We start from the raw sequence: 24592 nt of genomic DNA, 5'->3' as shown, positions 1-24592 counted from the left end.
CTCCCACCAAGTCATCAGAATAATGGAGCGAGCGGTTTTATTTAGGTTATTAAATAATGTAATAAAACTTAGGAATAATACACAGGGTGGGGATATAGGGGGAGCAAAAGGGGCCCTGATGACCCACTTTGAGTACCTAGGGCCACCACTTTAAGGACTTAGGGGGCCTTCACCACTTTGAAAACCAAGGAAGCCTTCACCAGATCAAGGATCTAAGAAGCCTTCACCTCCTTGAAGACCTAGGGGGCCTTCACCACGTTGAGAACCTAGGGGGCCTTCACCACTTTGAGGACCTAGGAAGCCTTCACTAGATCAAGGATCTAGGAAGCCTTCACCTCCTTGAAGACCTAGGGGGCCTTCACCATGTTGAGAACCTAGGGGGCCTTCACCACTTTGAGGACCTAGGAAGCCTTCACCAGATCAAGGATATAGGAAGCCTTCACCCCCTTGAACACCTAGGGGGCCTTCACCGCGTTGAGAACTTAGGGGACCTTCACCACATTGAGGACCTAGGATGCCTTCACCTCCTTGAAGACCTAGGGGCCTTTACCACGTTGAGAACCTAGGGGGCCTCCCACCACATTGAGGACCTTGGAGGCCTTTACCAGATTTAGGATCTAGGAAGCCTTCACCTCCTTGAAGACATAGGGGGCCTTCACCAGATTAAGGATCTAGAAAGCTTCATTGAAGACCTAAGGATCCTCCATCACTCACCCTCTATGCCTAAGCAGGTTCTTTCAATTAAAATCAAACAGGCTTTATTGGCACGTCCGAATAGATATTTGGCATTGCCAAAGCTAGTAAAGTGGGGGGGAGTTGGAGTCGGGGAGGGGGGGGGGGAACGGTGGGTATGGGGGGGGGGGGGAGTTTGATTTGGGGTATAACAGTCTCATCTTCCTCTTAGTTGGTGACCGCTAAATGGGGAGGTGGGGTGGGTGGTTTGGGGTATAACAGTCCGTGGAGTCTCATCTTTCACTCTGATTGGAAGGGTAAGACTAGGTCATCAGTATCAATTACCTTCAGCTCCTGGACAACCCCTTTAAATGCACAGCAGAATACCCCTTTAAGCAGTGCACGTCTTTCATATCTCAGTATATTACAGACTAGACTGGTGAGAACGGCTGCTCTAAGCCATAGCAGGAAATTCGCTTTCTCATCAATTTGCTTCATGTTCTATAGGACTCCTGAAGTGCTCCTTACCCAGCGCAGCCATAAGGAGCTGTGAATGGGTTAACACTTTGCAGCATGCAAGTAATTTTGGAATAGAGGAGTGAGAGGCAAAGACACTGATTTAATAGCCTGGATTGTATAAGAGATAGTTAGATCTCTTCACTGTTATTAGCTTCCACAATGAGCTAGTGTAGCAGCTCATGAGGAGCGGGCGATATAGAAATATAATTATATTTCCTTACTAATCTAATAAGGGGAGATAGCGGCAACAAGCTTGGTTAATTTCCCAGCTTGCAGCGGGAGCTGTTTTACAGCGCTCTTGCTGGGAATAAAGGCAAAGGAAGGTATGGCGGGGAAGTATTATAATTGTAATCTTGCTTTGCTAGCCAGCCAGAGATATCTCTCTCCTGCAGATTGAAGGGAGGTAATTCTGTATCTGAGGGAGGAATGGGGGGGAACTATCTCTGGTGTCACACCAGCCGTACTTCTTCAAGGCAGGAGAGTACAGTAGATTGAATGGCTCCAGATTAAGTTCTGATCAGCTAGGTACGGGCAGGAGAGGGCTCTTGGAAGAGTTCACACAAGCACTTTTACTTAAAGTTAAAGGACACTCTTAAAGGAGAAAAGATGGCGTTTATAAGCGAGTGTCTGGGGTCTTGACGGCGCTTGGTATGTACGAGAAACCATTAAGGGGTATTCCAACTTCTGCATATTGTGAATCTATGTTTTCATAATGTATCAATGACTTAAAGGGAATGTCTTCAGAACCCAACATATAAACCCAGCCCCGCAGATAGATGGGTTAGGGTCACCTGAATCAAACAGTGTTAGAGAATCCGTGCCTTTGGTGCTTAGATATCGCTGTTTTTGTAATCTTTACTTTGGAGCAATGAAGGTGTGGCCGTTGCTCCAAAGAATTAAGCGGCAAAGACCTTGTTGTACCAAAGAATAGAGATGAGCGAACAGTAAAATGTTCGAGGTCCGATATTCGTTTCGAGTAGCCGCTCAATATTCGACTACTTGAATCGAATGTCGAACCCTATTATAGTCTATGGGGGGAAAATGCTCGTTTCAGGGGCAGGCAACGTTCGATCAAATTATACTTACCAAGTCCATGAGTGAGGGTCGGGCTGGATCCTCTGTGCAGTCTTCTCCTTGCAGCTTCCCCGCAGCGTCTTCCGGCTCTGAATTCACTCTGCCAGGCATCGGGCCTGGGCAGAGCAGACTGCGCATGCCCACACTACAAGCGGACATGAGCAGTCGGCTCTGCCCAGGCCCGATACCTGGCAGAGTGAATTCAGAAATGGAAGACGCTGCGGGGACGCTGCACGGAGAAGACTTCTAAAGGTAGGAGAAGAACCAGCGTTGATTGGCCGACTGTATAGCATTCGGCCAATCAATGCTGGTTCTGCATCGAACTTTTACGTTCAAACAGCGAGTGGTACTCGATCGAGTACGAGTATTTCGAATACCGTAGTATTCTATCGAATACCTACTCGATCAAGTACTACTCGCTCATCTCTACCAAAGAACTATTTTGCACATTAACAAAAACAAGGACATCTTCGCAATGGAGGAGCCAATTCACATAGGGGAGAGACCGTTTCATTCAGGTGACCCTAACCTCCCAACCTATCTATCTATCTATCTATCTATCTATCTATCTATCTTGCAAAAAAACAGGTACCATTCCAAGGTAGTGAAAAAAGTAAGGAGTGGGTTTATCCCAAGAGGAATGGTCTGTCCTAGGAATACTGTATACAATTTTAATCTTTGTGGGATCACATGCCAGATGTGGATTTGCCCCTGTCATGGTGCTGCTCTAGACTCCCCTTTATCTATTGATCTATGGGGTTCGTTCTAGAGACTGACTCCCTTTAGGGCCCTATCCATCTGGGGAATCCATGCTAGGGACTCCTTGCATCATAGTGATCAACGATGATGGGTGTCCCTGCCTCCAAGTGGTTCTACAGTCCAAACTATAAAAGAATCAGAATTTCCGTTCCAGATTCCCAGATTGTCAGTAGGGCCAGGGGTTTCCCTGTATCATCCTTCAATATGAATCTGCAGAGATCAGGCCTAGTCATATGATGAACACAGAGGTGCATGGTTTGTTACATACAGCTCTGATAAATGTACCATGACTGTGATGACCATTCGCCATTGTGTCTGTCACATGACCACAAAGATGCCAACCTGATAGACTGGGACATACTCGAGCAGTGAATGGCTTTTTGAGGGTGTGGATAATATAAAAGGGTGTGACTAGTGTGGTCAATTATGTATATATACCTCCTATATTAGTATCACACCCTAGATCAGGACTCTATATTAATATAAGACCCATTAAAAAGTATCAGACCCGACCCCTAAATAAATATCATCATCTCAACCCAACCTCTATATTAATATTAGACCCCCGACTTTTATATTAATATCAGATCCCTTAATAAAAAAAATCAGAACCCAAACCAGACCCCTATTAATATCAAACCCCAGACCCCTTGGCTCTTCTGGTGACATCATGTATACCAGGGTGTTCTTCCAGGGCGTACACCCACGTGTCCTCCTCTTCTCCTCTTTGCACTACGTGAAGTATGTTCTGCGCATGCGCTCCCTATCCCTTTATTGCCGAGATCGATCACACAGGTGATCACACGGTGCAGAGAGGAGATGGGCAGGGACATTTATGATACCAGTGTCTTTGGGGGTGGAACTTAAAGTTCCTCATCCCTAATCCAAAAAACAAAATATGGCCCTGACCTACCATGTATTCATAATACCGATGTTTTGCACCCCCTCAAGCACTAAGGAGCAGGTTCATCCCACCATAGCTATGTCCTTGGCACCGGCCAATGTCAAGGGTGTAACTCGAGGGTCGAACAGGTGCCATGCCATGGTTTGGGTTCTTAGATACAGACATTGAGTATTGAATTGAATCTTTGCCGTGGGTGAAGGGAAGGTTTGCATTGCACATGTTCCAAAACTCGCAGCTTTGCAAAAAAAAAAAAAAGACCCATCATGCTTGTTGCTATATTCGAGATGACGGCCATTTTGCAACTTTTTTTTTTTCTTTGCCAGCAGCGTCTTGTGTTAAAAGGTCAGCTTGACATGCAGATATAGCTTCTCTTTTAAGAAACACTTAAACAGCATGACAACTTTTGCCCTGAAGCTGTTTAAATGTGTGGAAGGAAAATGATCACATTTGCAGCGTATGGTGTGAATATCTCATCAAGAACAAGCTGCTCTTTTCAGTTTAGGAAGGATATTTAGAGCCGGTTTCATTAACCCTTACTTCTACCCCCGCTTCCCAGTTATGTTTCATGCACCAATTACGGAAATGGCCCTTGAGACATCCTGACCGAAATTCAGCCAATGTCCACGCCATGACCATTGCTTTAACTTTTGATCTACTGCTATGTTGCCAATTGTATATTTTCGATGGAAATCCCCTTTAAATGTTAGTCTAAGAAATACCAATAAACAGCCAAGTGATAAAGTCTTGACATACGGGGCCTAGTAATGAATGTGGTCATGCCGAGACTCGTCTACTGATGGACAGATACTGCTTGTAATATTGACATTCTCCTTACGCCCGGCCAAATGTCACTTCCTATACGTAGCATTTATTAATCAATGACAGTAGGTTGCAATTACCTTTTATAGACGGCGGCAGATGTTATTTATATAGCCTATGCTCTCCTCGTCCTCTGTAGAACGGATAAATGGAAAATTTAGAAAACCGCAATGGAAGTATTTAACTCCTTCCTTTCTGTAGGGTTTTTTGAGACCATATAGGATTTGTGACAGTTCTTAAGTATGGTAAATTGATAGCTATTTCCGGATTTCAGGATTGCCTGATTTCCTTTAGGACTGGAGGCATGGAGGCCAAGAAGGGGTCACAAATTAGCAAGGTTCTCAAGGAACTCGCAAAAAAATAAAAAATTTGCGTACCTACCCTGATACCTGCATCTGCATGGTTGCGGTTGAAAAAAATGGCCGCCAGTGCTCTTCTCTATGTAAAACCTGTACTGGATGGGTTCTCCTAAATGACCTCCTGTATCTTACTAGAAGCATACAGATAGGTATCAGGGCACGCACCCTAAGGCTCCGTTCCCACGGAGTAACGCGCTGCTCATTTAGACATGTATACACATGTCAGAGCGAGGCGCTTCCAAACAGATCCCATTGATTTCAATGGGTGCCGGCTTATGGGCGCTACACATTAAAATCAATTGGAAGCTTTATAACCCATTGATTTCAATGTGTAGCGCGCGTAAGCCGGCACCCATTGAAATCAGTGGGATCTGTTTTGAAGCATCTCGCTCTGACACGTGTTTACGTGTCTAAATGAGCGGCGCGTTACTCCGTGGGAACGGAGCCTAACATTTACGTTATTTTTAAATTTTCAGTCAATTCCAACAGAACCCCTTTAAGGTGGTCATGCTATTAGATGAAATCCAGCTGTACCTTTCCATTTCGGCAGGACCAGGTGACTAGCGTATGTATATGGAGGCTCTTCCCTGATAGCAGGGAAAAGAAATGTTTGTGTTCAAGGAAGATAGTGTAGTGAAGATAGGGTAGTGAGAGAGTGGAATAGGCTGCCACGGGAGGTGGTGGGCGCTCTATCAATGGAAATCTTCAAGCGGAATCTGGATAAACATATAGCTGGGATGATTTAGGAAAACCTGCACTCGCAGGGGGTTGGACCCAATGGCCCTTGAGGTCCCTTCCAACTCTACCATAAAAATAAAATAGAAAAAAAAAAATTCCCTCTACCTATTGAATACACATGCACACAGGATTCGGTAGTGGTTGGGAGGAAGAGTTGTCAGCAGGATGAGTATACAGCTATTAAAGGATCAGTGCACATGGAGTTTTTTGGTGCTGATTTTGATGCTGAATCTCAATCAAGCTCCAAAAAAAGCCTCTCAGTAGAGTTCTATTGGGAGGGTTTTTTGTAGGCCGATTTTAAGGTGGAATCAGCATTAAAATCAGCGACAAAAAATTTCATGTGCACTGATCTTTGGAGAGGTAACTATCATAGACTCACATGCTCAAGGTCATATTTGGAGCTCTCTTGTGGCTCCTCCATTGATGTCTTGCAGACCATTACATTTTTAAGTAATTTTACCATCCTTATTAGGCTCCAAGCTCATGGAGTTTTCTTTCGCGGATTCTGACATGGAATCCACCTCAGAATCCGCATGGGAAAAAAGCCTCCTATTGACTTCAATGGGTTCCGCGTGCAAAAAGGAACCCGTGGAAGTCAATGGAACCTTCTTTTACGTGCGGATTCAGACGTGGATTCCGCGTCAGAATGTGCACCAGAAAACTCTGTGACCTTGGAGCCATAGACCTATATCGTGATACTATGTCCAAGGCAGAGTAGTCTGGAATTGTCACCCCTGATTGGACGGTTTAAGAGTGTGTCAGAATACGCCCCCAACTGGTAACACCCAGTTGTCACTTTATTCATACATAAGGAACAACACAACATAGAGTTATAAGAGTTATAATAAACCATGTTCCTGACTGGTTATTCCATGGGGATTATAATAATATGGTAAAAAGACATGTCAGGAGAGGGGACGGGACCTGTATAAGACCAGCACATCAGTGTCCATTCTATCCTTATAGTCCGCTCTCTCGAGTTCTATTCATTACAAGTGCACTTCTTTATGGTTTGCTGTACAGATTTGCATTCATGGCACAACACTTTCCAATGTGTGTGACTGGCACAATGTAGTGGAGTAGACAGCCTCCCATCCAGAGGTTATCTGTGTCTCTTTATTACAAAATAAGCCTTAGAGATTGCCATATGCTCCCCAGGGTTATGGAAGTGCATTCTGAATAGAGAGAATCTTCTCCTTTTCAAGAATCGCGTCCTTGTTATAATGGTTCTGCCTGTGAAATTAGATTCATTTGCATCTTGTTGTAGCTATTATTGTTCAATTGGATACTAAAGGGGATTGTGCGGAATAATAAACCAGAACGGAAAATACCGAGAAAAACTTATTGCAGAAGTTTGATCTGACTGTATATATGTAGGGAGTCACACATATAGGACCGACGTCTATAGAATGCCCTGGATATTACTGTATATAGCCCAGAGATCTAGGGGACTGTCTGAAAACCTGTCTGGTTACTGATAGCAACCAATCACAGCACAGCTCTCATGTTACCAGAGCCATAAAGGAAATGAAAGCTGTCCTGTGATTGGTTGCTATGAGAAACAAGGTCAGTTTTTGTTCTTGTCATTTACATAAAATCTGGTTTCATCCATTTGTCTAATATCTGTCTGTGTTTGTCCATCACATATTTATATCTTTCTATCCACTTATCCGACTATCACATATCTATCTATCTATCTATCTATCTATCTATCTATCTATCTACTTATCTATTATTTATCTATCTATCTATCTATCTATCTATCTATCTATCTATCTCCTATCTATCTATCTATTTATCTATTTCATATCTATAATCTATCTATCTATCTACCAGGTTTTTCTCAACCACTATCATGGTGGGCTGGGGCCCTGACCATTTACAGCTGGCCAGGTACTCCCTTTGGGCCCGGTCACAGTCGCACCCCCTGTAACCACGATCATGACGTCACTGTATTTATTTATTTATCTCACATTTAATTATCTAATATCTATCTATCTATCTATCTATCTATCTATCTATCTATCTATCTATCTATCTATTCTATCAGCTAGCTATCCATCTATCTCATATCTATCTATCTATCTATCTATCTATCATGTCTATCTATTATCTATCTATCGATCTATCTATCTCCTATATATCTATCTATCTCCTATCTATCTATCTATCTATCTATCTATCATCTATCAGTCTATCTATCAGCTATCTATCTATCTATCTATCTATCTATCTCCTATCTAATATCTATCTATCTAATATCTATCTATCTATTTATCTCCTATCTATCTAATATCTATCTATCTATCTATCTATCTATCTATCTATCTATCTATCATCTATCTATCTATCTATCTATCTATCTATCGATCTATCTATCTCCTATCTATCTAATATCTATCTATCTATCTATCTATCTCCTATCTATCTATCTATCTATCTATCTATTTATCTCCTATCTATCTAATATCTATCTATCTATCTATCTCTCTCTCTATCTATCTATCTGTCTATCTCATATCTATCTATCTATCTATCTATCTATCTATCTATCTATCTATCTATCTATCATGTCTATCTATCTATCTATCTATCTATCTATCTATCTATCTATCTCCTATCTATCTAATATCTATCTATCTATCTATCTATCTATCTATCTCCTATCTATCTATCTATCTATCTATCTATTTATCTCCTATCTATCTAATATCTATCTATCTATCTATCTATCTATCTCTCTATCTATCTATCTATCTGTCTATCTCATATCTATCTATCTATCTATCTATCTATCTATCTATCTATCTATCTATCATGTCTATCTATCTATCTATCTATCTATCTCCTATCTATCTATCTCCTATCTATCTCCTATCTATCTATTTATCTATCTCCTATCTATCTATCTATCTATCTATCTATCTATCTATCTATCTCCTATCTATCTATCTATCTATCTATCTATCTATCTATCATGTCTGTCTATCTATCATGTCTGTCTATCTATCTATCTATCTATCTATCTATCTATCTATCTATCTATCTATCTATCTATCATTCATCTATCTATCTATCTCCTATCTATCTATCTATCTCCTATCTATCTATCTATCTATCTATCTATCTATCTATCTATCTATCTATCTATCATCTATCTATCTATCCATTCGTGAGCAGTGTAGAGTAGATTTGGCCTGAAATCTTCCTTCATTTCCTTCCTCTGTAAAACTTCTCCTGAAATGTGGGTTCATCTTATTATCATCAAGTGAGCCTCCCGCTCTGAAGAACATAGATATGTCTTTCTCCTACCTATTTATGCGCCAGACTCTTTGAAATACAATTTTTACATTTTCATTTGCATTAAGAAAAAACAATCTTGGAAATGTTAAACACGAGTCCACCTTTGACCACCATAAATGTCTGTTCCTTTCCGCCGTGCCTTCAGATCCTAGATGACACCATCCGGTTGCTATCTTCTGTAGGCTTTTCATTGAACCTTTTGTTAGCACTGAATGTATTTGTACTTGTAATATGAATGACATAAGATCCCATCCTCTTTGAATACATGTTAGTAAACCTGCTGTGCGGTTCCTACATCCCGAGACCATTCAATTCCAAGTCCTTTGTACCGTAACAGATTCTTTGTTGCAGGACGAAAAGCGGAAAGGAGCTGCTATCTCAGATAAAGTCTGACACTGAACATGTTCTGTGGATTCTTCTTTTGCAGCATTCTGCGGAATTGTTGGCCGTCGTCCGCCTTCCCTTCATCCATCCAAGCTATCTGCTCAATGTTGTTGACAATGAGGAGCTGATAAAGTCATCAGAGGCTTGCCGGGATTTAGTCAATGAGGCGAAGAGATATCACATGCTTCCTCATGCCCGGCAAGAGATGCAAACTCCACGCACAAGGCCAAGACTATCAGCAGGTAATGGAAATGGTGGCGGACATGTCTATTCTTCATTTTCGGTGTTAGGTTGGATGGATAGAAATCTAGTGAACTGTAGACTCGAGCTAGGCATAGTCTTCAAGTGAGTTGTATCATCTGAGGTCAGCACAGGAGAAGACAACCACATGGAGGACATGGAGAGCTTGCTAGATCCTCATTAGGGTTCTCGATAGATGGGTCTTTGATAATAATGGTTCTTGGCCAATATCTAGATTTGGTATAGGTTCAGCTGGCATTTTGAACAGTAGATATGGACCTACATTTGGACCTATACATCTACTTGCTTTTGAGTCCATTTTAGATCAAAGATTCAACCTCGTAGTTGAAGTGTCTGATATTTTTGAGGACAACCAAGTGAGTATAGATTTTTCTAGATTATTCTTCTTTATCGTGTCAATGGATCAGCTTTTAACAAAGGCTTTCCAAAGGTGGACCTATGTATTAGACAGTAGGTTGATGGTAAAACAACCATTGAATGGGCAATCGTCTGGTGGCCATTATAGTAGTTTAGTAGAAGGACAAACATTCTGGGAATGTTCTTATCTAGAAAGTTTGTCGAATTTTGGAACGAACAAAAGATACTTTGTCCAGCTACAAGACAAACCTTTTGACCAGGGTCAACTTATGACAGTGTCTCTATTTTGGGTTGCCGAAATTGATCACTCATTGTTTAAATTGTACCCCAAAAAGTTAATTATGGTTGAAATCATCCATTTCCATTGACTATAGTCTATCGTGTATGTGCATGGGCTTTAGGAGCCTGGATCCCATCTTTACCATAACCAGCGTAGCTTAAAATTATTTTAATGAAAGTTTTCCAAAATCTCCTTAGGGCACTTATTTCACATATTGAGGACATGATGTTCAGTAGTAATATAATAACTTATTATGTGAATTTTATATTCTATATATTACACGATAGTACCACTTATCGGATGCATTTCTTGTCTCTGCTTTCGGGAGACGCTTTTCATTATATAAATTCCCATCTTTGTCGCTTAATTTATTTCCCTTCATCATGTTGCCCGCTCCTGACATCATTCCCATGTTCTAATAGGCATTATGTGCATCCCTGTCCTCACTAACTGAATCCAGGTCACTGCCTCCCGCATAATCAGCGCAATCCTCTCCTGCTGCTGCTATGCTTACCCTGAATCTTTTAGAGACACAATGCTCACTTTATGCCTGTGTTGTGATATTACCACTACACATGTACTGTATTTTTCGGACTATAAGACACACTGGACTATAAGACGCACCTAGGTTTTAGAGGAGGAAAATAGGGAAAAAAAATTTAGAAGCAAAAAATGGTAAAAATTATTTTTTGCAACAGCTGCAAGGCCACATTGACAGGTGACCCTGCAGCTGTACGGGGACACATAGAGTGTTTTTTGGGTTTTTTTGCGGGGCCAGATGTACTTTTTAGTTATACCATTTTGGGGAATGTCTATTGCTTAGATCACCTTTTATTGAAAAAAAACCGAGCGGTTTATGATATGATTTTCTACTTTTATATATATTCTAGGGAATGGAGGTGATTTAGAACTTTTATTTATTTCATTTTTTTATTATATGCTTTTAAAGCTTTTTTTTTTTTTTTTTTAACTATTTTATTCCCCCCCGGGGGCTTGAACCTGCGGTCACTTGATTGCAAGTCCCATAGACGGCAATACAACTGTATTGCCGTCTATGGGACATTCTGTATATTAGTATTACGGCTGGTCCTAGACCCAGCCGCAATACTAATATAGCAGTGACAGGCCTGGGAGCCTCATTAGGCTCCCGGCTCTCACCCGAACAGGTCGGCTCTTGCGATATCGCCGCGCAGGAGCCAGCCTGCAACTTTACAGGTACGGGGCCGGTGGGGACCGGCCCCGGGGGAGAAGGGGCCGCCAATACAGACTACAGACCCGGCATCCGCTGTACTAGAGAGGCGGATGCCGGCGAGGGATAGACGCTGGCACAGGTGCCGGGGCCTGAGACATCGCTGCGCTCCTCTGCCCTGCATGAAGCCAGCGGTGGGGGGACGGAGGAGCGGAATAGCATCGCCCCTGCCGCTGCTGGCTTCATGCAGGGCAGAGGAGCACAGCGATGTCTCAGGCCCCGTCACCTGCATCTATCCCTTGCCGGCATCCGTCTCTCTATTAGAGCGGATGCCAGGCGCCACATTCGGACTATAAGACGCACCCTTCTTTTCCCCCCAAATTTTGGGGGAAAAAAGTGCGTCTTATAGTCCGAAAAATACGGTATTCCTTTACTAAAATAATCATATGAATGGACAAGTCATTTTCCCCTGCAAGATCAAAAAAGTCAGTTCCTGCTGCTGTCACTCCCATGACTTGTTTAGTTATACAGTACTCAGCCTATGCATTTATCTGGACATTTTCTCTGTAACATTAAGTCCTGTCCTCAATGAGTGGACAGGTCACTTTCTCTCACAAGATCAACACACTCCCCTCCTGCTGCCGCCATTATTCAAAGGCTACAATATGATGGTCACATTAGAACTGCAGCTTATTGTATTTCTTCTACTCTTTGCAGGTGTGGCTGAAGTGATCGTCCTAGTTGGGGGTCGGCAGATGATAGGAATGAATCAGAGGACACTGACAGCCGTCACGTGTCTAAACCCACAAATCAATAAATGGTATCCACTGGCGAGCCTACCCTTCTACGAGCGGGAATTTTTCAGTGTTGTAAGCGCAGGGGACAATATCTATTTATCAGGTAAGAACTTTATTTTCTAAAATAATAGACTGTAAGATAATTTACACTAGAGGGCAGTAACATACCCACAAATGCATTCTGGTTCTTTTAGGGTGAAACTCCACCCCGGGTCAGCAAGGGGATGGTTTCAACCATTAAACCACTGCCTTGTGTGCGTCCTAAGTTAGCAGCCGCTTTCCAATAGAGGCAGAACCATAAAGTGGGATCCCCTCGTATGATGCTCTAATAGCACCTATGGGCAGATGACCTACCTATGAAAGCTTAAAGAAGTTGCCCAGAGATTTCATATTACGCCTGGGAAGGATAAGAAAAATTTTAAAAATACTCACCTGAGCCTGCTGCTCCACAGTTTTGTTTTGCCGGATGTCCCCGTCCCTTTGCTTAGACCACTGATCAGTTTCTCCTTAGCAGTCACATGCGGCGAAGACTTTAGCCAGAAGAAAACTCCGGAGCAGCAGGACCAGACCATGCTGTGAGACACTAGGGATAGGGAAATATGTTTTTTTTTTTTGTTTTTTTTTTACCTCCTTTGGCTTAAATATGTTGGACAACCCCTTTAAAGCTTATGTAGAATCTCTTGTTAGCACAGTAACTACTTTAAGATGTTGTAAATGTCTTAATATTCCCATACACCTGCAACGTAGGCTTGATCAGCCAATAGGTATTTGTCTTGACCCCCTTTGCCCACACACATACACTATCGACTTGGCTGACCATGCATGTGTTTTCAGTGGCATCTCATCTCCCCCGAGAGCAAAAGAATTAGGAGATGAAATTCCACATTCCCGATCCTTCTTTCCCCCAACTTGAGGTTCCGCAAGGCCCCCGACCGATAAGATAGTCGGCCGGCCAAGGCAAAATCAGCACGTTCAGCTAACTTTGCTCCGATGCATCTTAAGCAGGCTACCAGTAAATCACCTCCCACCTAGCTTTCCATCGTGAATTTTTCCTTGAATCAGTGTTTTCTTCCACCAGTTAAATCAAATAGTCTATGGCATACTTAAAACGAATTATCCCGTTCTGGGTCTTATCCATTTCTTCTAACCTCCCAAGGAGCTCCATCAGCACAAACATTAAAGTGTTATGTATTCTATAGTATTTATGCCATGGGTATAGAGATCCGTAGCACGTAGGGGGTCCGCTCATGAAAGCTTTATGTTTATGTGCCCGATAAAAGTCTTATTATGTTATGGCGTTCATCAGTGCTTCTGCACTTGTGTGAGACGAACCCTTGATGAACAGGCTTTTGAGTCTTTATTTTCTCATGTAGGTCAGTAGGGACCACAGTGCAGATGGTATTAAACTGATCCTAGTCTTAAATCTGTATTGAAGCTGAGGATAAAGTCATTACATTGCATTATTTATCCTGCCATACACATTCCCCTGCCTATTGGTCAACTGACTGGAGTATAGACCAGCCAAGCAAGAAAATACACTTTGAGGCGGATAAGCGTAAGACTTGTTTGGGACGTGTATGTGGTTTTTTTTGTGTGTATTTGTCTGCAGGCTAATTAAATTCTATTGCTTTAGCTTCTTAATGAGGATCTGCCCACACCAATTCTATGCATTAGAGGCAGCTCAGACAGCGAGGAAGCATTTGTAGAATAAGAAATGCTAATCAGCTCCGCAGGATCCAACGCTAGCTCCAGAAAGCTTTAGGCAGGCTTATTCTCAGCGGCATCGAGTCGGAGGCATCCATGACTTGCTGCAGGCAGGCTGCACTCGGGGATCTCGCTTCACTTTCCATAAAAGTACATTTTCCTAAAGTCCTCGATTCTTACATCAGGTTATTGTTGATTAACTCTTGCTGCGTCACGACCATTGGATGGAGATCAAACAAGGTTGTACTCTCGCAATGTTTTATGGAAGGCCTACAAGTTTAGGGGTTCTCCGGGAATTATAGGAAACTCAGAGGGTGGGCGTAAAACAAAAAAATGTTATATTCACCTATCCATTGTACAGTCCTGGATGAGTACATCATTGGTTCCTTACCTTTGATTGGTCTCAGCAGACACTTTTGGACCAGTGAGTAAAAGAGAAAAGAGACTAGGATTGTACAAGGGAGCGCCAGAGATGGTTAAGTCCTGGAACAAGAGGGTAAAGAGACTAGGATTGTACAATGGAGCGCCATAGATGGTTGAGTCCTGGAACAAGAGGGTAAAGAGACTTGGATTGTACAATGGAACACCAGAGATGGTTGAGTTCTGGAACAAGAGGGTAAAGAGACTTGGATTGTACAATGGAACACCAGAGATGGTTGAGTTCTGGAACAAGAGGGTAACGAGACTAGCATTGTACAATGGAGTGCAAGAGATGGTTCAGTCCTGGAACAAGAGCGTAAAGAGACTAGGATTGTACAATGAAGTGCCAGAGATGGTTGAGTCCTGGAACAAGAGGGTAAAGAGTCTAGGATTGTACAATGGAGCGCCAGAGATGGTTGAATCCTGGAACAAGAGGGTAAAGAAACTAGGATTGTACAATGGAGCGCCAGAGATGGTTGAGTCCTGGAACAAGAGGGTAAAGAGACTAGGATTGTACAATGGAGCGCCAGAGATGGTTCAGTCCTGGAACAAGAGGGTAAAGAGTCTAGGATTGTACAATGGAGCGCCAGAGATGGTTGAGTCCTGGAACAAGAGGGTAAAGAGACTAGGATTGTACAATGGAGCGCTAGAGATGGTTGAGTCCTGGAACAAGAGGGTAAAGAGACTAGGATTGTACAATGGAGCGCTAGAGATGGTTGAGTTCTGGAACAAGAGGGTAAAGAGACTAGGATTGTACAATGGAGCGCCAGAGATGGTTGAGTCCTGGAACAAGAGGGTAAAGAGACTAGGATTGTACAATGGAGAGCCAGAGATGGTTGAGTTCTGGAACAAGAGGGTAAAGAGACTAGGGTTGTACAATGGAGCGCCAGAGATGGTTCAGTCCTGGAACAAGAGGGTAAAGAGTCTAGGATTGTACAATGGAGCGCCAGAGATGGTTGAGTCCTGGAACAAGAGGGTAAAGAGACTAGGATTGTACAATGGAGCGCTAGAGATGGTTGAGTCCTGGAACAAGAGGGTAAAGAGACTAGGATTGTACAATGGAGCGCTAGAGATGGTTGAGTTCTGGAACAAGAGGGTAAAGAGACTAGGATTGTACAATGGAGCGCCAGAGATGGTTGAGTCCTGGAACAAGAGGGTAAAGAGACTAGGATTGTACAATGGAGAGCCAGAGATGGTTGAGTTCTGGAACAAGAGGGTAAAGAGACTAGGATTGTACAATGGAGCGCCAGAGATGGTTCAGTCCTGGAACAAGAGGGTAAAGAGACAAGGATTGTACAATGGAGCGCCAGAGATAGGTATGACCTTTTTTTTTGTTTTATACCCACTCCTGAGTTTGCTGTAATTCCTGGAGAACCCCTTTAAGCTGGCCATACTCATTCAATTTTAGATGGCCATGATGCAGCCGTTCAGTCTATAGGGGGATTGTTCAGACTAATGACTACACCATCAATATTAATGACTAAACTTCCCCATGCAGGGCCAGTTTAGTTTAAAAAGAAAACAGTGGCCAATCTTGCCAAAATTTACAGATGACTGCTGGATAAAAAAGCTCCCTATTTTTGACAAACAAAACTCTGACGGTGAATATTTTTATAACCAATGACCTAATCCTAATTTCATTGCAGAACATGCATTGATAAAATAGCCCCACCTACTGTACAGATAATGAAGAAAAACTTTAGTCCTCAGTTTTTTCTTTGTCATTAATTTGATCTTCATTTCAACCAAATTTTCTCTTACGCTAATAGCGGTGAGCCATCATCCAGTCCCTGGACTGTCTATTAGTTGCCAGTATATGAGAAGAGCTCTGATCCATCCTTGTTCTCGGAGACTAGTGAAGGATCAAGTCATCACACACAGACTTACTTACATGTCAGAAAATCCCTATATACCATACTGAGCGCTTCTGCTTGTCAATACAGCAGGTTATCCCTCCCAGCATGGGGCGATCCTCTGCCTAGTCAAGACAAGAAGCAATTACTATGGTCCCCGAAATGGTCCAATTCCCAATCGAGCTTTACATTGGTCTAAACCATGTAATCCTTTCCGCATGAAACTGGATATTCACAATAATTCTGTATTAAATAATATCCTGTATGTTCTCTTCAACAGCATTGTTGGATATATAGTGTTGTAGCCATATTCTGTAGGATAGCCTGACCTACGAAACTCTAAGGTTATGCTCTACAAAGATTTATACTGTCTCGATAATGTCCATTTCCAGTAGAATGTATCAATCCATTGGATGCCTTTACTCAATAACTTCTCTTTTGCTATCCTTTAGGGGGCATGGAATCGGGGGTGACACTTGCAGACGTCTGGTGCTATATGTCTTTACTTGATAATTGGAACCTGGTCTCCAGGATGATCGTTCCAAGGTGTCGGCACAACAGTCTGGTATATGATGGCAAGATCTATACAATTGGTGGCCTCGGTGTAGCTGGCAATGTTGACCACGTTGAAAGGTAAGAGGTTTCCTTCAACATATTTCTCCTATTGACTTGAATGCTACTGATTGTTTGGCACTGAGGACTAGTAATAACCATACATCTAAGAAAGAGTTAATTTTGCAGCACTATATATCATTATATACAAATCTAGTAGAAACATAGTGCTCGCATAGCATGATCTCCCCATTCAAAATTGGTGGGCTTGGCCACCATTCGTCTATTATATTTTGTAAGCGTAAGCTTTGACCAAGGTGGTTCTTATCTTTAACTCTTGTGGGAATTGTACTTTTTCAAGGGGGCTCATAACGAGCCAAAATTTAAAAAAATAGGGAATATTGTAATTCAAAGTCTTTGATTGAAGAGAATTTTGGGTAATAGCATTGACATTACGTTAGCTATAGGTGCTATGGAATGAAATGAAATAAAAAACTTTAACCCCCTTTACGCATTCTGATGTATATGTATGTGTTAAGCAGGGTTTCTAAATGTGGCACCCATTCAGAAGCTGAGTGTATGCTGCAGCGGCTGGGTTTCTGCTGTTTTGGACAGCAGAGACCCGGCAGCAGTGCATGTGATCAGAGGCATCTCCTTTGATGCCTTGTTCATATGCAACCACATCATCATATGCTTTCACTTTCACTGCCAGGCGCCGAACATCTCTCACATTGTGAGTTGGAAGCTTTCTAATAGCAGGCCTCAATAGTAATACAGGGATTTTACAATAAACCGCAATACTTTAATTTTCTAGTCTATGTTATAAGCAATCACAGATTCAGCTTTTTAAAAAAAATGTAAAAAGTTCTCAAAAATATCAAGAAAATATAAAAATTAAAATCACCCCCTTCCCTAGATCACATATAAAATTAAATAAAATAAAAAATAAACACGTAAGGGATCCCAGCATCATAAAATTCCCAGATTGTATAAATATTCACCCCATAATGTGAATGAAAAAATGGGAATAAGTCCAGGTTGACATCTGTTTGAGTCTCTGTAGGTGACTCCCGCACAGATTCTGCCGAAAACGTTAGAGAGAAGGACTTACAATCTATGGGGTCTTCTTCAGTGGTTGGGCCTTCCGTCATTCCAGTCCCCCCTAGTCTCAGAGTGACATTGCACCAGTATCTGGCCAACATAACAAGCCACCCTCCCTCGGTTCCATCAAGGACCATATTTTCACAAGCTCCACCCTTTTTCCAAAACTCCGCCCCATTGGAAAACACCTGCTTGCCCGAGTTGGAAAGTGTTTCTTCTACACCAGCAGGCATCATGTGCAGCACATAGTTAAGTTATTTTTGTTCAAAATGACTTCTTTGTGACAGATTTAGTGTATCCATAAATATCTCGCCCCATCACAGTATATTATTTGTGGAGATCCGGCAAATATAGATGTTCCATCTGTGCAGTAATGAACATTTTAATTAGTTAATATCAAAACTTTGGGTTACTGTGTGAATTCGTTCTTAAGATCTCCCGCTGGGTCCTCAAGGCCCATGTAAGAGGCTGCAAAGGAGTTAAAGTCTGTCCAATTAGGGCGTTTTTTACATAATATCCCACCGAGCCCCGGTTTCTATATCTTTGCATTACTCAACAGGGACCCTGTAAACCTTTCTGATGGGATTTGCAAGGCTTGAAGTTATAATTAATCTGCAGTTATCTGTGCGGTGATTTATGAGCAGAGACAGCGCAGGAAAAAACAGACTAATATTATACGTCCCATCTGGTTTATTCTTTGAGATCAAATATTTTTACAGAGAAAAAAAGGGGGGGTTAATTGGATTTTCTAATCTGACTTTTTGATGTGCCCATGGCCATAAAATTGACATTCTGAACAAAATTATGCCACAAGGCAATTACTGGAGGAAAATTCACACACGGAGGCTCGTGCACCCGGGCCTGCTTGTTAAGTGTTGGTAGTGGAGAGGACGCTCAAGATTCTAATTTTTAGGGAGTAAAGCAGCGACCGTACCGAGGCAGACAGGATATTAAAGAGCAAAGACTAGGAGATTAGGCCTTGTTAAAGTGATACGCTTCATCATCGGATTAGAAATGTCCTGTTATGACTTCTTTACATCAGTTTAATTTGGCCAAGATCATGCTGGCCCATCATCGAATAATGACCAACCTGTTGGCCTTGATAAAGTCTTGATCTGACCCCATACCATACATGAGATTAATGTTGCCCAAACCAACCATTCTTTGAAGGACCAGTCAACCATTAGAGTAAGTTCACACAGGGTTTTTAGGACCAGAACCTGAGGCGAAGGCTGCCTCAGCTTCCGGTCCAAAATACGGGTAGCTGCGACTGGATGCCGATGCAGTGCACTGGCATTCAGTCGCGCACTCCGCTCCAGATTAGGCCCAAACGGGCCTATTCGGGAGGGAGTGTCTTTAGGCGAATGTCGCGAGACGCATCCGCCTGAAAGAATGAGTGGGTCGCTTCTTTTTTCCAGCCGAACCTGATCCCGATCACAGTTGTGAAATTTGCTCGATCACCGATCGTAATCCGATCTTTTCCGATCTCGATAGCTCAACCCTAGTCACAAAAAGTTAACTTTCTTTGTTACTATTAACGTTCCACACCACTGGCAAGGTTTTTCACATTATTTCAGAACATATGCTTGCTCTCGTCCCTTAGGTACCAAAAATATTAGGGTACTGAGGTGGGTACTGCTATTGGGCAAAAAGACTTGGATTACGACCAGCCTTCAAGTTCATCACAGTTTTTTATGAAAAGTTTTCCAAAAATAAACTGATCAGTGGATCGATCTGCGATCAACTGTAATCTCATAGTAAGTGTTCAGATTCCCTGCCCCCACAGGCCCCCACAGTGCCCCCATAGGCAAAAGTGAGCATTACAAGCTGTCCATGGAAATCATGTTTCTGACATTAGCTCAATTCATGGATGTGTTGGGTCTGCTAGAACTTGACCGGCTCGTAAATGAAGGTGTTTAACCCACTCCTTCAAAGGAGATCATCTCCATGCACGGGACACTATTACAAACTCAGCACTGCTATATCAGTAACTATCTCCTCTAGGTACAGTACACACGGTACACGTAGACTAATAGTGAATCCATCTGTTCTATTATTTATAGAAGAGTCGCTGAACTATAAGATGAAAATAATTAGGACACTTTCCGAATGTTCTTGGCCTTCGGGAGCAGCTCCCGTAATAAAAGGAGGAAAAACATGTTAGCTGACAATTACAGTCTCAAGTTATGTTTTTAAGATCAGCGTGACTTTTTCAGTAAAACAATTGCCAATTCCATCCCGACAGCTGTGTCCTATCATGGGTGAAATCTCATTCTAGATGGTAAATCAAGCAGCCTCTGGTTGTCCCATTGACTTTGTTCATCGTCTGTGCAAGGTCCAAGTGACACCTACTGGTGAGCGACGTAGTTCATCTTCTGCCTGGCTCTCCGACACGAGCTTGGCTCAAGTCTCCCTCGCTTCTCTGGCCCTGTTCGATTGTGAATATCGAAATGAGCCAAACCCAAAGCAAACAGACAGTAATAAAAGGCTTGGCCGTTCATCCGTGTAGGAGAAAAACACAATCTGTGGCATTCATTTTCTTTCAAACTTGCACTTTATAAGAAGACGGAGGGTCAAGAGTCTGTATCGCGTCCAACACCTCAAGAGCTCTGTGTCCTCTGTCGGCCATCTTGTTCTTGGCCGCGCTTCTCCCTGGATGTGCTGCCGAATATTCCACCTTCCCCAGATTTAGTTCTGGAGGTGAAAATCATTCTTCTACAAAATAAAGCAAGTATTTTGGACACTTTGTACTGGTAATATAGATTTTTTCCGTCTATACACATATTTCAGACAGAATAGAAATCCTTACACTTAATAAAAATTTATAGAGTGTTTACGCTACGTTAATGGTTTTCACTTTATTTAATTTTTGAATTTATTTTTGAATTTATCTTATTATTTTTTACATTTATTTTGGGATTTATTTTAGTTATCACTTTTATGGGTTTTTTTGTTGTACTTTTAGAATATTTTCCCTATAGGATATATTTTATGTATTTTTTTAAAAAAATATATTTAAATGACTTGCCAATCGCCTATAGAATACATACATTCAGGTGACAGCTGTTTTATCTCTGCAAGGACGTACCTGTGATCCACAAGGAGCCCTATTTACTTACCCATCCCCACTTTTACTTCGCGGAAGCAAAGGCGGCTGTGAACAGGAGCAGAAATCGGTAAATGAGGCTGTGGGCCTGCGAACCCCACAAGCACAAGCCCTTTCCCGGAGTATAATGATCAGAGGCCCCGGGAAGGTGAGGGAACATAATAAACACTGTTACTTACCTCTCCTATGCTCTGCAGTCTGCAAACTTGTTTGGTGACGTCCCAGATGTAACTTGGGCCAGGCCGGCGCCATTATGCGTGAAGACGCTGGCCTGGCTCAGGTGAAGTCTGTTCCAACATTGAAGATAGCTGGAAGTAGCGGGGAGTGCGCCACAGCCAGGGAGAAGTAAGTAACATTGTTTTTTATATTTGTATCCGACCCTGCGTCTCTGATCGTTATACTCTGGGGTCTGAAAAGTAGTGTGTGCAGGGGTCACTATGGCGCATAATAGTGTATGCAGGAGTCACTATGGGGCATAATAGTGTATGTAGGGGTCACTATGGCGCATAATACTGTGTGCAGGGGACACTATGGGACATAATAGTGTATGTAGGGGTCACTATGGCGCATAATACTGTGTGCAGGGGACACTATGGGACATAATAGTGTATGTAGGGGTCACTATGGCGCATAATAGTGTATGCAGGAGCCACTATGGGGCATAATACTGTGTGCAGGGGCCACTATGGGGCATAATAGTGTGTGTAGGGGTCACTATGGGGCATAATAGTGTATACAGGAGTCACTATGGGGCATAATAGTGTGTGCAGGGGCCACTGACGTCCTGCTCCCCAGATGTCACTGCTGGGGCTTGTGATTGGGACTCAGCAGTCACATGGGGTGTGATGATGTCATTACGCCAGCTTACCCCACGTCATCGCTGGGGCCCAATCACAGGCCCCAGCAGTTAGGCCTTGCGAGTAGGACCTCAGTCCCTGGCCGAAAGAAGCTCCGGAGTGGATGCTGAGTGCAGGACAGGTGAGTATAAGTGTTTATTTATTTTTATTTTTTTTGATCACCTCCCCAGGGCTAACATCTATTGGAAAGGAGCCCAGCAATCGCTAGGCCTCCTTCCCATAGCAGTACGTATAGAGGTCAGGGAACCAGGTTTCCCCAACCACTATCATAGTGTAATGGGGCCCTGGCCATTTCCAGCTGGCTGTGGACCCCATACCCTACGGGCCCCGTCACTTGCCAGGGTTAACAGGGTGCTGACGTCAGCCCTGTTCTGAAGTCTATCCGTGTCTGGGGGAGGTGCAGAGAAATAATAAATGCTGATACTCACCTTCCCTTATCTTTCCTGGACTCCATTGTGCTCCTCCTCAGTTGTCTTCTGGCCTCTTGATTGACATTTGTGGCCCAATTACATGAGGAAGGGCAAAGTGAGTAATAACATGAAGCAAGTGGATGAAACATATTCATGAAACAAATCTAGTGACGTTCACCCATCCCGCATAATGTACAGTATACGGTGACAACCAGCAGAGTATACAGTGACAACCTGCACAGTGTACTATAAACAGTGACAAGCTGCAGAGTAGTCAGCGACAACCAGCATCTGGACGTAATGAGTAATACCGCACTGGTTTTGTACCCGCGCTCCTCTCCTCCTATCAGATAGTCCCCGCCCCCTCCAGATAATTGCTGAATTATTAATTGAATGAAAACAATTAGCAGCAATGTCAATATTGGAGCGGCGTCCCGGGCGCTGATAGGAGGCGAGGACGCGGCTTCATTAATCAGTCTCTGTGCTGACAACTTGTTACCACAGTAATATGAGCTGTGAAATGAGCGCCCAGAAGAAGAGCGCAACTTCTATAGGATTCTCATTATTTTTCCCACCGTATCGGTCACTTTGTAACAATTAAAATATATCATTTAGTTTGCACAACACGGTGAAAAAAAAAAACATCTTTACAGAAATTGGATCAGCGCCGAGAATCTATTTTTATCTAAGAATATCAATTATCGTAAATATACACATGATTTGAAAAATTCTTAAAGGGCCAGTACACCAAATAAAAGGGGCAGCCCATGACAACCAAAACATCGACAACCCCTTTAAGGGCTGGTTCACACGGGGATAAGCCCCATGCATTTTAGTCTTGATTCTTATGTGGGAAGCTGCATCAGAATTGGACCAAAACGCGCCTGCCACGACTGTCGCGGCTTCCGACAGTCGCGGCTTTCCCCTCCGGAGTAGGCTCAAATTAATAGGCCTAGTCCGGACGGCTGCTGCCGCGAGGCGGACGCCGGGGCTAAATTAGTTGCGGAGTCGCGGAGTTCCTTAAAGGAATGAATCACCTTTATTTTAAAAGCAGATGGGGAAATTTATCACTTTTTTTGTTTTTTAGTGTTTTTTCTGTCCGTTACTATAGGGGCAGTCATCTTCTCTGTGCGTCTCCACTGCTCTGTTACAGCATTTAGTGATACACTTTACAGCACAGTCATGGCCATAAGCAGCAATAGCCTGGAGTCGACTCATTGAGGTCTTTTCTGTGCAGGGCAGGAGCGTAGATAAGCTGTGACTTCATATATTGTATGTAGTGGATGCAATGATGAGTCAGTAGTGATATCTATAGAGGTGTTATCTTCTAATGCAATCCTGTCCGTGATGTAAATGATGAAAATGCTGCAAAGAAATCCCCTACGCAATTGGCAAGTGTTAGTTTATTATTAGGCGTTGTGGCCAGAGTGAAAATTGCAGGATTTAATGCCTTTTTTAAAAAAAATATATATATATACACAGTGTTGGACAAAAGTATGCCCCCTGCAATTCTGTCAGATAATACTCATTTTCTTCCAGAAAATGATTGCAATCACAAATTCTTTGGTATTATTATCTTCATTTAATTTGTCTTCAATGGAAAACCACAAAAAGAATTGTCAAAAAGCCAAATTGGATATAATTCCACAGAAAACATAAAGAAGGGGGTGGACAAAAGTATTGGCACTGTTTGAAAAATCATGTGATGCTTCTCTAATTTGTGTAACTAACAGCACCTGTTACTTACCTGAGGCACCTAACAGGTGGTGGCAATAACTAAATCACACTTGCAGCCAGTTGAAATGGATTAAAGTTGACTTAACCTCTGTCCTGTGTCTTGTGTGTACCACATTGTTCATGGAGAAAAGAAAGAAGACCAAAGAACTGTCTAAGGACTTGAGAAGCAAAATTGTGAGGAAGCATGAGCAATCTCAAGGCTACAAGTCCATCTCCAAAGACCTGAATGTTCCTGTGTCTACCGTGCGCAGTGTCATCAAGAAGTTTAAAGCCCATGGTGCTGTGGCTAAACTCCCTAGATGTGGACGGAAAAGAAAAATTGACGAGAGATTTCAATGCAAGATTGTGCAGATGGTGGATAAAGAACCTTGACAGCTCAGTGCAATCCCCTTGAAGATGATTGAGCTGCAATACCAGGCGCAACCTGTCAACTGTTT

General features: G+C 42.6%; 1 protein-coding gene across 3 annotated transcripts in view; it reads left to right on the top strand.

The window, feature by feature from the left end:
* The window catches only part of KLHL29 (kelch like family member 29), a 748452-nt gene that overhangs the window by 663268 nt on the left and 60592 nt on the right, over positions 1 to 24592 (top strand). For all 3 annotated transcript variants that reach the window (XR_012715345.1, XM_075269192.1, XM_075269191.1), the window contains exons 10-12: positions 9575 to 9773; positions 12336 to 12518; positions 16845 to 17025. Coding sequence is in view for 2 of the 3 variants with exons in the window: in XM_075269192.1 (XP_075125293.1) it covers positions 9575 to 9773; positions 12336 to 12518; positions 16845 to 17025 (563 nt within the window). In the remaining variant the exon portion in view is untranslated. The remainder of the gene's footprint in view (positions 1 to 9574; positions 9774 to 12335; positions 12519 to 16844; positions 17026 to 24592) is intronic.

The sequence above is a fragment of the Leptodactylus fuscus genome, chromosome 3 (genome assembly GCF_031893055.1).
Source record: "Leptodactylus fuscus isolate aLepFus1 chromosome 3, aLepFus1.hap2, whole genome shotgun sequence".
NCBI lineage: Eukaryota > Metazoa > Chordata > Amphibia > Anura > Leptodactylidae > Leptodactylus > Leptodactylus fuscus.
Note: the sequence above shows the minus strand (reverse complement) of the source record. Positions and strands in the feature narration are given on the sequence as shown.